General features: G+C 33.7%; 2 protein-coding genes across 2 annotated transcripts; both read right to left on the reverse strand.

Annotated features, from left to right (window-relative positions):
* Positions 1-9521: 9521 nt before the first annotated feature.
* On the reverse strand, positions 9522-10552 carry LOC105770926 (uncharacterized). Its single transcript, XM_012592299.2, has 2 exons — positions 10111-10552; positions 9522-9800 (listed from the first exon to the last, which is right to left on the reverse strand). The coding sequence occupies exons 1-2, from the start codon at positions 10465-10467 to the stop codon at positions 9771-9773; spliced, it is 387 nt and encodes a 128-aa protein (XP_012447753.1). The 5' UTR covers positions 10468-10552; the 3' UTR covers positions 9522-9770.
* A 1951-nt stretch (positions 10553-12503) lies between these two features.
* Positions 12504-15942, reverse strand: LOC105770197 (receptor protein-tyrosine kinase CEPR1). The gene is made up of 2 exons (XM_012591286.2): positions 13237-15942; positions 12504-13153 (listed from the first exon to the last, which is right to left on the reverse strand). The coding sequence occupies exons 1-2, from the start codon at positions 15713-15715 to the stop codon at positions 12756-12758; spliced, it is 2877 nt and encodes a 958-aa protein (XP_012446740.1). The 5' UTR covers positions 15716-15942; the 3' UTR covers positions 12504-12755.
* Positions 15943-16661: the final 719 nt, after the last annotated feature.

The raw sequence follows: 16661 nt of genomic DNA on the forward strand, positions 1-16661 counted from the left end.
GAACTAAATTATGTTTATTTGAGTATAATGAAAAGGGGCTGGTGAGTGGATGGGCTATCAAAAGAAGAGTGGATTTTACGTTTCTATCAGTGGGCCCCGAATCTGATAGAATGGACCAATGAATTTCACCTCTTACCTGTTTTCAAATCAATTTCTGTACCTATACGCTGCACTCCTATCTAAAACTAGTACGTTTTTCCTTATTTATATGTATAATATTATAAAATTAAAATGTTAAACCTATTTTACGTCTCTTTACTTTTAATTTCGAAAATCTACCTCATCTATTTTCAATTTTATATTAAATTCTTCTTACATGTGATATTTGGAAATTTAAAAAAATTATTGGATAGTCATATAACAATAAAAATAGCATTTAAAATGTGTATATAGATTATTTTCCTTAAAACATTCACTCAAACTTGTTATTTTAAAATAATTTTTTGTTGGAATAATGTTCCTACAAAATATTGACCTTGACATTTAAATTAAAATAGTTAACAATATTAAGTATTTAAATTAATTAATAGTATTACAAAAATAGAATGACCAAATTGCATTCAAAATTAAACCTCAAAATTGAGCATAGCATAGGGATCAAATTAAAATTTGACCTTTTATGTATAACCTGAAAATAGAGGATCAGAATTGAAATTTAACCATTATTAACATAATGTAAAAAATAAAATTGGAACATTTGTCAAAGAAAGACCCTCCTTTTTTTTTAATTACATATCATGTTGTCATGTTAACAATACTAAAGCTTTGAAACTCTTAATCCAATTCGAATATCTGTCTAAATCAACTGTCAATAGTTTGAAGGTTTCGACAAAAGAGATGATAATCTAATAAAGGCTATTTTATCTGTCTAAATCAAGACATGGAGAAAGTGCTGTTCAGCATTAACTCATTAATTCCAGGATCCCCGACTTGAAATATCTCTTCTTTTTGAGGCTAAACGCAGCTTACTGAAATTTCAAATTCAATACTCCACAAACAGAACCAACCTACCAATTTGACTTTTCATAAATGTCATTAACAGAAGCCTTACTCTGAGTCTGACTATTTCTATTTGGTCCCTTGGCCAAAAATGCAGGCCGAGCAAACTCCATAAACAAACATGAAAAAAACGACAGACAATCATCATTTCTTCAAAGTTCTGCCGGATTTTTCTCTAAAGAAAATGTATGTCCTGTCCTACATGCGAAAATGTTATCCTAAATACACGCACTACTGGAAGAAACCCATGCATTTGAATAAGTAACAAAACCGAGCTTCAAGACAACAGGAAAGATCGTAAACAAGTCAAGACTGAATTGATGCATGAAAGAAAATGGTGGAAGGCATTAGAAAAAGGTACTACAGAGTCACATCATTGTACTTGGTTAGACTTGATGACAGGACATGAATCGTGCTTGTAGCGAAAAACCATGTAGGTCATATTTAAATGAGGTTTTTAATTCTACAAAGAATGATCTCAAACAAACTTCGTTACGAAAATAGATGTAGAATTGGATTCTGAGGAAGTAATCATCTGTAACAGCATCCAAAGAAAATATTATGGCATCATATTGTGTACATGTGTAATTGGCAAAGAGACACTCATGCCACAAGAATGAGAACTTAAGACTATCATGCAGATGAAGGCTGCAAAAGAAACAATATAAGCAGAAATTGAATCATTGAAACCTGGATAAAAGCAATCTAAATAATATGAGAAAGCTATAAAATATTTGCATGAACACGGGTACGAACTAGCCTTTGAGTAAAGGAGTAGAATATTGGAGCAAGCTACTTCTCAAAGTGAAAGAATAGCAAGTTTGGAAGACCGACTACCTCACAAGCGGTTAGATGCAGAGATATCGAAAGGTACATGTATTAAGTAGCATTCAGCAGTACATCAAAACTTGAGGAACTACAAAGTAATTAGCCAATAGGAGATATTAAAGACAGAAAGGACCAGGCCTAACGTCTATTGAGTTGACAGTTACATTGGCTAGGTGAATTTTTAATGGGACTACTGTAGCTTTACTTTGATTAGGTAGACAGGAAACAATATGCGTATATCTATATTTTGATCAACAGAAAGCAATTGCAATCATGATTTTAACATAAAGTAGGATGGGGACACAAAAAGCATATCATATAACAGAATCCATGGATCTAATTAAAGAACTATTCTCTATCAGCAGGCATGGTTCGCCAAGCCTTTTGTCATCAGATTTTCTAGTAAAGCCTGCACTAAAAATTGATTTACTGAACCATTGTTCCACATGGTTAATACAAGAACAAATAAGATCAGAAAGAGATATCTAAGTCCAAGCTATAGAACAGACTACGAATGAAGAACGCATTCAGTAATTGCAATGCGTACACTTGTTCAGAAGATTTTCAGGGAACCTAGGTAAGTTCTTTTATACCAAATGTCAACTGTCTGTGCACAAGGAAAGAGTAAGTGGCACATTAGACGGTAAAAGGCAGAGTTCACACCGATGACATATAGCAAACAGAGCTGAACTGCCTGAACATGTAATGTTTAATACAATATACCAAGGATAGCCAAATCTGAAAGCACACATATATCGGGAATATTGATTAAATTAACTCATGTCAGCTGCAGAAATCAACCAATCCATACTTTATCTCATCATTATTCACTTAAGATGTTAACATGCAGTGGGAGGAAGTTTACTTAAATATCACCATTGCTGTCACTTATAAAGTAATTCTTGAAAAGTAAAACCACAAGACACTCAAATTTCAAAACCCCAACAATGCATCAATGTAAATCAACACAGAAAAGTCAATCACAGTAGCGTTCTCAAACCTCATAATTGACAAATCAATTGTTTCCCTGTTTCACTAATAAAAAACTCCAAGCTTGTTACATGCATGGACCACAAACAAATGAAATGCTTCTTTTCCAGTACTCTTCTGCAATTGGCTTTCAAGGGACCATTATAATACTAAATATGGAAACAATTTTCTAAATGCCATTAAAGGCAAAATGGAATCATTCCATTAGAATGAAATCAAATGCAGCAATGAAATTAGAGATAGAAAACAATTTCTAAATGTCATTAAAGGCAAATGGAACCATTCCATCTTCAGGTGGCTTCTGTATTTCAAATACCAACATCAGAATCACCTACATCTCCTACCACACTTCATCTACCAAGCAAATAGTGAAAAATAAAATATGAGATACATGAAAAAAAATGTGGGCATAACCAGAAATAGAGTAACTATATCTCTATATTTATAGAAGCAAAGTCAATATACGGAAAACAGGGGAAAACTTACATCATCAGCATCACGGTCAGTAAATATATTAAAAACAAAGTATCTTTGAGAAATAAATGATAATAACACTACGAAGAAAAATGCTTCACAAACCCCACCGTCTTCTTCCTCGGTGCATTTCAACAGATGATTACGAATGCCCATAGTTGATGATGATGAACTGTAAGCTCCTCCTCCACCTTTAAAATCTCATAAGAAAAGAAAAACAAGAGAAAAACGCCAGAAAAAAAAAGACTAAACTAAAAAAGGTCGTAAGATTTTACTTTTAGCAAGAAAAAAAAACTATATATGAAAATATTTATATTTGCCTGGCTCCATCCTGTCTGCCTTTTTGCAAGCAATAAGGGAAGGGGAGTTGTTTTACACAGGGAGGAACAGAGCTACATTGTACTCTCTCTCCTGTGAATTCACAAAAATAACCTCCGATTTACAATGGTGTGGAGAGGATACACCTCTTGAAGACCAAGGGTCGCTTGGTCAATGAACCCCCCTCTATAGCCATTACAGTGACAGATTTTAAGGTTTTGCCGCTGGGTTTATGGTCGAGCCCCTTAAAAAAAAAAAAGCAAAGAAAGCTGGTTACTATTTTCTGAGGTTATATTTTTTTTCCAGAGAGAAACGTGGAAAGGGGAGGAAGATAAAAATGAGGTTTATGTCTAAAATGGGAATTGCAAACAAGTTATATAATATATTATTAATTTTTGTGGGATTTAAAGAAAAGGCCGGTGAAAAGCCATTTTCAACTTTAGCTTTGTTCCGTTTCTGGTAAGACTCGCTCCATTTTTGTCTCTCCAATTTCTTTGCCTCTTTTTCTCTCTCTCTTTTTTTTTTTTTTTGGGTGTTCTAACTTCACCTCTAGTTCTTATATAGCAATATTTCTTTTAACTTTTATTTTTTTATAAATTTGTTTAAAAACCTCTTTTACTAGGAGAATAATATGATTCAGCATATTAAAATTTATGAACTCCTACCCTAACGATAATATAAATGTTAATTAAATTAAATTTATATTTTTAAATACACGAATTTCTCTCCTGGGGCATAAAACGCATGAAATTCAATCATCAAAACTCATTATCTTCCCATATCACTTATTCTACCTGCTTTCTAACAAAAGAGAGATAAGAGGATTAGTAAAGATAGAATGATTGAAGTATTTTATTTTATTATTAATTATTTGTTAAATTTAAAGATGAAAAAATTTAAAAAAGGGCATGAATTTTGTAGGAATTTAAAACACAGGCTGAATGTGTGACTTATTATTATATTATTTTACGTTTGTCTAAAATTAGAGGAGAAAATATCAACTGCTATACGAATTCTATATAGTTAATACAATAATGCAATTAATTTGATACATTCAAATACTTGTGTTATTACATTTGAGATTAAACATAAAAATATAGTTAATTTAGAGTTATACCAATTTTTCTCAACTTATATTTATATTTTAATATATATGATTAATTCAAAAATATAAAAACCAATAATCCATAAAAGGAAAAAAACCAAGGTAATGATTTTTTACCTTCCAACTTTATAAAAAATCATTTTAACTCTTTATTTATTTGTTTTTGCTCTTTTAGTTTTTAAACTTATATTTTTTGTCAAATCACTCTAAAATAGATAGAATTGATGTGGCATACAGAAAGACTGTCACGTAGATTACACGTTGGCATTCAATTAATTTTATAAATTTTAATAATTTTAATGCTTTTAGTTTTTAAAAATAATTTTTTTATATTTTTTAAATTTTAAAAAATTAATGAAATACTGATGTGCCATCGTGTGTATGCAGTGCCGAAATAGTTTAACAAGACATTAATTTTTCTTTTTATTTTAGGGTGGCTTGATAAAAAAACATAAATTTAAAAAGTGAAAAATTAAATAAAAAATTAAATTAATCTTTTTATAGGAAAAAAATTAATCCTGAATGCATTGGTTTGCAAGAGACAAAACAGGAGAAACCTGTGGGGCCAACAAAAGATCCCTACAAATTTGTCAGGTTGATTTTGTTATTTGTAGTTTTGTCGCTAACAGCATCATAGGTATGAAACTATAAAAAGTTTATTTTTTAATCTTTTTAAGGAAACTATTTTATTGTTGTAATTATATTTTAATTTTTCATTTTATGATTACTAGTATAAATTGGAATCACATATAATAGAATATTTAAAAAAAAAATGAAACTCATTAATCCCAATTATCGCTGTAATTCCCTGATATTTCAATTTTTGAGAATTACTTAATTTAGTGAGATTCATTAATTATAATTTAAAATATATGAGTTTGATTCTGTGTATTAATAAAATATTATTTTATAAGATAATGAAAAATATTTTATCACCTCCTTAAAAATTATTGTATTAGGATTTTTTGAATTTTGAATTTTAATATGAAAACAATATTTCATAAAATAGTAAGGAAAATTTTATAATTTTTAATAAATTATCATTTTTGGAAAGAAAAAAAAGACATTGTATTAATTTTTATTAAATAAAAATTGAAGTGAATTTACTAAACTTAATGGATTGAAATTCTAAAACTTTTAAAACTCGATTGCAAAATATTGTAAAAAAACTAAAAAAAAAAAAAGGAAAAGGTTACAAAAAAGAAACCTTTTTTCTATGTTTTTTTTTTTCCTTTTGTTCCTTTAACTGTTGGCGGTAGAGGTGTCCATAAGTCGGGCTAGGTTCAGGTCGAGCTCAACAAAAACATTGTGCCTGTTTGTTAGGCTCGGCCTGAGAAATGGGCTTGAAATTTTGCCCCAAGCCCGACCCACCCATATTAATTTTTTATATTATTATTTTATATAATTCCTTTTTAAAAAATATAATACATCAAAAATATAAAAAAACATTTAAATAAATATTTTCCAACAAATTAAAAATAAATTAAAAAATATGTATACTTAAATAACACTAATATAAATGTAACTTAACAAACAAATGTGAAAAATAATAACAAAATTAACAATAAAACAAGAGTTATACAATATTCAAATAATAACAACAAAATAGTAGCAACATGATTGTGAAATGGTAGCAAAATAATAATAAAAAAAGAAGAAAATAGCAAGAAAATAATAAAAAATAGCAAAAAAAAGTAATAAAAAAACAGGAGGTTTTTTTTTGTTTTCATATTCGGGTCGGGCTCAGGCTAAAAAGCCTTACACAAGTGCCGACCTGTTTTCTAAATGGGCCTTATTTTTAGCCTAAACCCATTTTTCGGGCCTATATTTTTACCCAAACACTCCCATTTTTGGGTGGGCCTTTGTGCCGGGTGGCCCGGCCCATGGACAAGTCTAGGGGTGAGCGTTCGATCAAATCGAGTGAAAAAGTTTCGAGTTCACAAGTCATATTTTATTATCCTAACTCTATTTGAATTTATTTCAAATCGAGTTAAATTAAAAAAAAGTAAACATGTCAAATAAAAAAATTGTTATAGTATAACTAATTTTATGTTAGAGCATATAAATTTGAGACTATATATATTTGAAATATTTTTCAAAGCAAAATAATAATAAAAATAAGATACTTCAATATAATACATGTGAATCATTAATTAGGTCCCCAAAACTATTATTTTAGAAAATTTTAAATTTTAAAAATTTTATAAATATTTTTAATTTTAAAATTATATTAAATATTTGAAAATTATTTTGAATTATTTTGTAATTATTGTTAAGAGAGAGACCAATTTATTTATTTTCAAAGTTGACAGTGACCAAAAGAGTATTTACATCAATTTGTTATTCAAAATATTCAAGTTATTTGAATTGTGAAATTCAACTCGACTCAAACTCGAATTGAGTTATTCGAGTTGACTTGAATAACTTGAATAACTCGAAATTCAATTTTTATTTTTATTTTTTCAAATCAAATCGAATTTTGCTCATCCCTAATTAGCGGCAAGTGATGACCTCACCAGTCACCCTAGTGACACCAATGTAGCAATACTCTTTGACCAACTACACAACAATTAAAATTGTCACGTCTCATATTGGCTACTCTCAAATTATAAGATAAAACAATACTTGCAACAGAGAATGAGGAGTTGGCAATTGGAATTTTTAGGGAAAAAAAAAACCCAACAAATTGTTCTCAGCTAACCCATTGTCAGATCTTTGTATACTATCTATCATTCTATTGGAAAAATTCAGTTAGAAAAAAGTTTTGTTGCACAATGATTTTTTTCTAAAACCGAGCAATTATGTTATTTATGGCAATAAACCATTTACCAAATTTGTACGTGTTATGGAATAGGCAGTTTGAGTCATTTCTCAGCTTTCTACCAACACAATATTTTCTGCTCTTATCGAACATCGGCTTACTTAGAGTACAAGCTCTAATTTATGAATCGATGAACACAATGAAAACCTTATGGATGTTCTAGTAGAGAAGATTGATAATTCTCTATGGGCTAAAAACCACAAGCAAAACTCTCTCAAAACTAGAATTTATTTCACTAAAAATTGACTGAGGGTGGGTTTGGATGGGTGATTGGTGCGGTGCGGTGCGTTTAGCTTACTTTTTGTCTCACGCTACAGTATTGTTACAGTATCTAATCTCACCGCCACCACTGTTTTTACACTAACTACAGGTAAACGCACCACCCATCCAAACTCACCTTGAGTGTTAATGCTTAGTATTGTATATTTGACCTAGTCCATAATCTTTATTTTTAGAGAAAATCACAAGAGTTTTAGTTAAACATGAGAAGTAAAATAATAATATTTTAATCAAAAAACACATATCCCTACTAGGATAATAAGGTGGGTAGCGGCACCCACATTGCCTTCGAGAACCCTGTGTGTTGCCCATCCCATGTATTATGGGCCTACTGAGCCTTTTTCATGTATCAAGTACAATTAAATAGTTCTTTTTAGTTTTTTCAATCAATCCGTATAATTTTATCAAACCAATAACTTGTTTTATATTCTCAAAATGTTATTTATTTACTTTAAATAAATTCTGATTCCATTAAAATAATGACGATTTTATCATACTAGAATATATGAAAAATAAATTTAATTATTTTGTTCAACAAAACTACAATGATTAATTAAGTTAATTTCTACTTTGAACTTCAATTATTTAATTATAATCAATTAAATAATAATTCAAAAAATTAATTAGTCTCCAAGTTCTCTCTTGCTTATACTGATAAAACACATTCAGTGCGAATAGTGATACATAAAATCTTTTTTTTAATTATTCATTTTCATTTATTCATCTCATTGATTCAAGCGTAAACCATCAAGATTATACCGAGATAACAAAAAGCACTAATTGAACATATATAATTAATGTTAAAATAATTTATAATTATGTTTGATCCATGTTTTTCGTGAAGGAAACTGTTGGGCCGATGCTCTTGCAAGAATGGCCAATAATTCTAGTTTGCTAAATAACTTTAACTAGCCCCTTAACTACAGGAGGTCAGGATACATGGGTTCTTATTAGCTTGCTAAATAATTCTAGTTTGCTAAATAACTTTAACTAGCCCCTTAACTACTCACCTGAGTTTGGATATGGGAAACATGGAGCCTTGCGGAAAAAAGTTTATAAAGGACTGGGTTCTTATTAGTGAATGGAAATGAGTCAATGACCAACAAACAAAACAACATATTTAATGCAATTCTTTCAAAAAATTGCATGGAAAACCAGACATGATAGGAATGAACAAGGTAAGGTTTCTTCTTCTAAAGATAAAAAACAAAAAGGCATGCTAGCGAATGCAAACATAGATATCAGAGGTTCTTCGACATCAGAAACCATAGTTCGAGATTGGTAGTAAGACTGCAAAACAAGTCCAGAATCATGCAAGAAAAAGAGAATTTTTCACGGAGCAAACGTCAAGGTAACCAAATCATTTAAGGCCTTAATGCAAGAGCAGTGGTGTCTGCTCCTAGCCAGGTTGACTTAAAAAGATCTGCAAACTGAGATGATTCACCTGAGAAGAAGATGATGATACATATGATTGATGATTCAAACAGAGTTCATCAAGAACAACACCAATCAATTGAATATAAAGAGAAGTCAGCACTATAATATAATCTGGGACATAAAGTTTTAACTACTTTGATGCCTGTTTCAACCCTTGTGCTCAGCGATAGGGTGTATATAGCATGCCACAGTTTATTCATTTGGAAGCAGAAACAAAGTCATATGATATGATAGCAAACCTGCTATTATTTGCAGACCTCTACAGCGAAATGCAGCAAACAAAGTTTTCTTATGACATTGAATAGTTGAAATCAAATCCCCAAATGGGATTCTAAAGATTAGCTCAAACAGTTATAGTTCAACTGAAGTTGATAAAGAAAATTTTAAGAAAACACATTCTAGCACCACAAATCAGATTTCAAAATGTTCATATAGGGTACTTTCTCAGGCTTCATCATACAATGGAATATTTATGATCTTCCAAAGTGAGATCCAGTAAAATGGTCAGACAGATTGGCGTTACTGCTTCTTCTCTTCTGCTTTCCTTGGCTGAAGAAAAAGGGGAAAAAACCATGTGTATATAAAAATTTAGTGTATATATTTGGAGAGATTAAACAAAATAACAGCACAAAATAAAAACAAAAGACAAATACTTGGAATAACTATTTATCATTAGGTTTGATATCCTTAAGGTTATCATTTTAAGCAAACAGAATATTAATAGAGTCAAAGTCAGACCACATTATGTGATAATTCCACAACTTACCAAGACATACCAATTATTCGACAAAATGCCTCTACCAACAAAACATAAAGAGCAACAATTGGAAACCAACCCAGAAGAGAAAAGTGCCCAAACCTTGGTTCCAGGAAAGGATTGGTGAAGTTCCTCCTCGGGTATAATAACGGGCCACTTCTCGCCTGCTTCACGGAACATTTGCTCAGTCTCAAGCATCTGACCTTTCTCGAGGATCATGGTCCTAATGGTTTGAGCAGGAGTGGAAGTGGCATCAAAAGCTTCTTCCACTCCGTTGACGAAAGTAACGGTGATTTGGGGCGGGTGATCGTCGGTTCGGCGCTTGACCTGAAGTTGGCAGGCGGGGTTGGACTCTTTAGCTTTGCGGGCGTTGCACTGGGCTAAGAATTCCATGCATGAAGCTATGCGTGGGTCCAATGCATTGAACTCGATCTTCACTTTGGATAGAAACTTCAACATCTTCTTCCAAAGTCGGATTGTTTGCTGTTAGGAGTTTTGGTTCAGCCAACTCGCTTCTAATTTCCACAGAACATCCATTTGAGTCATTTACTCCCAATTAGAGGTCTTCGTGGCCGGGCCAGTCCTTAACATAATTTTAGGCCCAAATGATATGCTCAGGCTAGGCCTGAAAATGGCCCTGAATTTTTACCTAAGTCCAGCCCAGATTATAGATGATGAGTCCGAACCCAACCCATATTATTTTAAAAAAAATTAATATATATAACATAAATTTAAAATATATAATAACTAGCATAAATTAAGAAAAATCAAAATCAAAATATTGAGTATTGAAAACATATGATAAGCTACACTTTCTTTTTTGCTGTACAAATACCCAAATGCTTTAAAAAAAATATGTCTTGTTGCAGTTTCTCAATGAAGCTGAAAAACAAATCAAGCAGCCAACACTATGTTTATCCTATGATTTGGTGTTCAATTTTTGCAACCAATTTCTATGAATATTATAGTTTGGTTCCTTCCACTACCACACATAAGAAACCTTATCAACTATTAATTTGGAGGAGAAGCTTACTTGGAGTTTTTCATGGCCTTTTTTGTAAGGCTCAAGTTAGATAATGGAGTTTCATTAGAGATCATACCTCCTGCTTCCGCTTCTCATTTAAACATTCAACGCAAAAGATTGAAGGAAACCAAATCAAACCAGTAGAAAGTTACAACTATACACTTTACAAAAGTAAAGTGATAATTTATTTCAAATATAATACAAAAATATTAAAAATAAAATTATAATTTTTAAAAAAATTCAGGTGATGATGCGGTACAATTTCAGAATGTCATGTTATCATATCTTAACAGAATCCAAGTTCATCTCCTAGATTAATTTGAATTAAAAAAGAGAATGAAAAATTACAAATTTCAAGGACTAAATGTTGTAGTATTCCTTATTTATTTTGGTATCAGATGTTTAACCCTGTAGTATAAGAGAATCTGTAATTAATTGACCTTTGGGTAGTTCATTATCGTTTTCTGTGCCTGGAACCCTAGTTGGAAACTGTAAATTTGATAAGAATCATTCATATAATTTTGACTTTCCCTTACTTGGAAGATTGATGTGATTGAAAAAATGTACCATTTTCTGTGCCTCATGTCTACCCTCAAATTGTACTTTAACCTGGAAAGCAGCTTCTATTCTCATTTCATAGTCAAGCTTTTTTTCTTCTTTATTGGAAAGCCCAAGCTTGCTTTTAATAACCTGTCCTTTTGGTTGATTTTTAGAGAACAATTCCGTTGATCATAGCTTCCCACTTTTCCATATGGACTCTCCACCATCTCCAAAAGCAACCATATTTTGCCATTGAATCTTATTCTTTCCATGGGGACCCCGCAGACCATACACTTTATTTGCATTATTTGAAGCAAATAATTCAACTATGTCTACATGTCTCTAGCTACTATACCAGCTTCCATCAACTTTCTTTACTTGATTATTATCATTATTATAGTTTAAATATAGTTTTATTTACTGATAATGTATTATTAGTTTAAACTTGTTAGTGAAGATATTTAAATGAAATTTGATGTAGAAAATGGAGAAATCCTGTTCTTGCAAAAATACCTTTCAAGAAATGAAGGGGTGCTCCAACTTGTGAGTGGATGGTTCGTGGCTCACTATCTAAGGTGAAACAAGCTCCAACCCTTCGAATCCTTAATGCATGTCTCGTGCAAATCAGCTAAATAATAATAAAAAAGAACAAATGGAATCAAAGAAGAGAAACCTGAAGGCATCTCAGGTTTTTTGTCTGTCTCTTAACTTACATGTGTAGACAATGGATGCTTCTTCAAAAGTCAAGCAATTTCATCATCTCTTAATGGATAGCTTGTATGGTGTGGACCCCACCATGGGAATCATGCTTGCCTTACAGTTTTTATAATCAGAACCAGGAACTACCCCCACTCCATTTCAATAAATAAAAGCCTCTTAATAATCACTCTCATGAGGTGGGGGAAAGGCCTATTAAGAGCTATATACACAATTATTTCGTAAGGGTGCTATGCATCATCATAAAGCACTTAAGTTGATTACAACTTACAAGAGCAAAACAAAAGAAAAAAGAGCTTGATTGGTCTTTACACACACAAATATTGATATGAATACCAAGGTAAAATCTTCCAAATACATGAAATAACTTAAAACATTTATATTTGAAACTTACATCCTGATCCGAATAACATAGGGTGGGCGGATGGTCGATACCCTGCTGCTTCATCATACACCGCTGATCTGATCATACTTCTGGTTGGCTCTCTACTTTGGTGACATTTGATGCTTCTTTGGTTTTATTAATTGACAGCTTGCAAGAATCGAATCTGCAAGGGTCAGCCTCAATCAACAGCTGAACAACCTCATTCATCGGTGGACGTTGGGATGGATTCCTGTATGTACAACGCATCGCAATTCTGAGAACCTGAATCATCTCGTCCTTGAATGACCCCGACACTCGCTTGTCCAACACCTCCATCACCCCTTCCTTCGTATCCAGCTTTGTCGAAACCCAATACACGATGTTCTTGTTCTCCCCGAAAACTGCCTCCACCGGTTTCTTCCCGGTTATCAGTTCCATCAACACCACTCCAAAACTGTACACATCACTCTTGGTCGTTGCTTTGCTTGAATACGCATATTCTGTCCGTCAAACACATTGATTGAACTTAATTGAACAATTAAAAAAAAAAAACTAAAAATATATGAATAAACAAGATGTATACCTGGGGCTAAATAGCCATAGGTGCCTGCTATGACGGTAATGATTGAATCTTTGCCTCCTCTGGCTTGTAAAACCTTGGCTATTCCGAAATCTGCAACTTTGGGTTCATAGTTGGCGTCCAATAGGATGTTGGTTGACTTGATGTCTCTGTGAATAATAGGTGTCAACAGATCATGGTGAAGGTATGCCAAGCCTTGTGCGACCCCAAGTGCTATTTGGTGTCTAATTGGCCAATCTAAATGGATCCATCCTTTATGAAGAGCATCCCAAAGGTTCCCATTCGGCATGTACTCGTAAACCAACATTTTGCAATCGAAGTTCGTGATGTAACTATAGAGCTTGACTATGTTTTTATGCCTTATGCTTCCAAGAGTCTCGACCTCGGTCTTCAACCCTTTGTCGAAGATCAATTGGTCTTCTGGAGTAGAGTCTTTTGCTGTTCTACTCCACAGCTTCTTCACTGCAACAACTTCTCCACCTCGCAACCTGATTCTATACACGGTGCCAGACCCTCCGTGGCCCACAATGTTTTTATCAATCATTGCTTCGAGGATTTCGTGCCGGTCAAAACATATTCTATGGAAGCTCTTCACATCGTACGAAAAAAATGATGAAGACAAGGTCTCGTCATGTTCTACTACACCTCTTTGTTTGCTGTAACGCCGTCTCAGGAACAGGATGGCTCCGATAGTAAAGACAATGACTGATATCATGATTGCCCACATAGAATTTCGCTTCTTTTGGTTGTGCTTGTGTGAACATTTGGGGAAACTTTGAACTTCGACAGGAGCACAAAGACCTGGATTGCCTGAAAAGCTTTCCACCAGCCCGTCTTTAATCAACGAGAGAGGAATTGGACCATAAAGTTCATTGTTTGAAAAGTTGATGGTGTTATACGACAGTTCACCCAGACTCTCTGGGATATTCCCAGTCAAGTGATTGTTGGAAAGATCAACAACACTGATAGATTTCAGCAAAGAAAGTGAACTGGGGATCGAAGAGCTTAGCTTGTTCCCTTGCAACATCAGTAAATTCAGTTTCTTCAGATCACCAATCTCTGTTGGTATTGGACCGGACAAGAGATTGTTACTGAGATCAATCTTCATCAGATTTATAGCTCCCGAGATTTCAGGAGGTAAAAAACCTGACAACTTGTTGTTCTGCATGAACAGTTCGGACAAGTTCTTGGCATTTCCAATTGAACTTGGAAAAGGAGCTGTAAAACTATTGTCCGCCAAGTCGATAATTGCAGCATGAGGGAGTCCTAGAAGATCTTCTGGTATGGCGCCTTCCAAGTAGTTTTTGCTAACTCGGAACCGAATAAGAGACTTGCAGTTTGCATAACTATCGGGCAACTTTCCAGAGAACTTGTTATCTAAGACAAGCAAATACAGTAACCTTCCACCCCGACATACCTCTGCAGGCAATGGACCTGATAGGTTGTTCTCCGACAAGTCTAAAAGAACCATAGCGGAGGACTTCCCCAGATTCTGTGGAACTTGTCCTGATAAGAAATTCTCATAGAGTGACAGCATGGTCAAGGTTGTTGACTCTGCAATAGCACCAGGGATTTCTCCTGTAAGACTGTTGTTGTAAAGTTGAAGGACTTGAAGTTTGGGGAGTCGACATAGAGATTCTGGAATGCTTCCACTCAACCGATTGACAGACATGTCCAAGTCTACGAGCTCTGTAAGGTTTCCCAGTTCCTCAGGTATTGAGCCAGATAAGTGCTGGTTGTAGTATAACTCGAGCTGCTGCAAGTTTTTCAGCAATCCAAGCTCCTTTGGAATCTGACCTGAAAGGAAATTACCACTCAACTCGAGATCAACAAGCGATGTCATGTTCCCAATCGATGCCGGGATTGAACCGTACAACATGCAAGACGTGAAGACCATAACTCTGAGCTTTGTGAGCCTAGAAATGTTCCCCGGAAGTTGCCATAAGTTCAAGCCATCATTTTCATTGAAGTAGATCACCTCGAGATCGGTGAGATTGGTTATCGACATGGGGAAGTCACCTGTGAAGAGGTTGTACGACAAGTCGACCACACGCAGAGAAGTCATTTTCGAGAAATCCGGAAGTGTTGTTCTAAGGTATACGGAACTCATACTGAACTCTTCCAAGAGAGAGCAGTTAACGATGCTGTTAAGAAAGTTGCCACGGAGATTATTGCGGCTGATATCGAGAACGCGTAACTCTGGTAGATGAGAGCACACGTCAGCCGGGAAATTACCGGAGAGGGACCAGTCTGAGATGTTAATGCTTTCAACGTAGCCTCTATTGTTGCAGCTGACACCACGGAAATCGCAATAACTTTTCATTCCACTGACATCCCATGCAGACAAGGCCTTTCCTGATAGAGAGGCCTTCATGAGGTTAAAGAACCGAAATTGATCATCTCTTATAGCTTGGGAAGAATCATAAAACACAAAACTAAGCACCGCCAGCAGCAGAAGGAGATGAATAAATTTCGGTGCCATTTCATAGAAAATGAAAAAAGAAGCTTAATGTTAAGGCAATTGTTTGCAGCAGAGAAAGGTGGAAAAGTGAGTATATAAATGAGCTGATTGAGGGGATCATGGGGTGCAACAGTAATAACCCCTCGATGATGGAAAAGAAAGCAGGTTCCCCTGTTCTTTTTTTTTTCTTTTTGCATAAAGAGGCTTTTATTTTCAATGTTTTATACCCCACTACCTCATATCATATACAGGAATAACATCCCTTTGGCTCTTGATGTGATCAGTCCTGCTTTCTCGTGGATGGCCATGGCCCAAAGTTCCACAAATTTGCAGGTCTATATGTTGCCAATATTGCCACTTACATGCATCAAATATACAAATTTATTCAAAGCAAGAGCATGTGTGTAATGTATTTTTGTAATCAAAAGCCAACTGCTTTTCTGGCATTACATGAAAGATACCATGATTCTTCTTCTATCGCTGTACGTGGTGCAATAATGTACGAACATATAAATTCCTTTTTCTAGGGGTCCTACTGCTATACATTTATAATGCTGCTAGCTGTTAATTTGCTTGTGGAAAATTATGCTCATATCATTGTTTCATTTCATGTCCCAACAGGAATTTGCTCTCACGTGTGAGATTCATATATAATATAATATGATATAGTACAGTGAATCCTGTTTTTGTTTGTCTGGATCAGATTAAGTTAAAGTACCAAAGAATTTTAAGTAAGCTTCTATTTACATCTCAATATTTATTTCATAAAGATCGAATCAAATGATTTAAAGAAAGAGAGAGTTGCTGGAAAGCTCATCACCTTCCAACTGATCTAACGCTAAAAGTAAGTGAAAAAACACTACACTGCCAGTAGTTTATTAGGTTAAATACTTATGTTATCTGCAGGTAGGCGATTTAAGTTAGCATGATAATTCGTGGAAATTAAGATGGATGCAGTTGACAAGCT

This window comes from Gossypium raimondii, chromosome 5 (assembly GCF_025698545.1).
Source record: "Gossypium raimondii isolate GPD5lz chromosome 5, ASM2569854v1, whole genome shotgun sequence".
Classification (NCBI taxonomy): Eukaryota; Viridiplantae; Streptophyta; class Magnoliopsida; order Malvales; family Malvaceae; genus Gossypium; species Gossypium raimondii.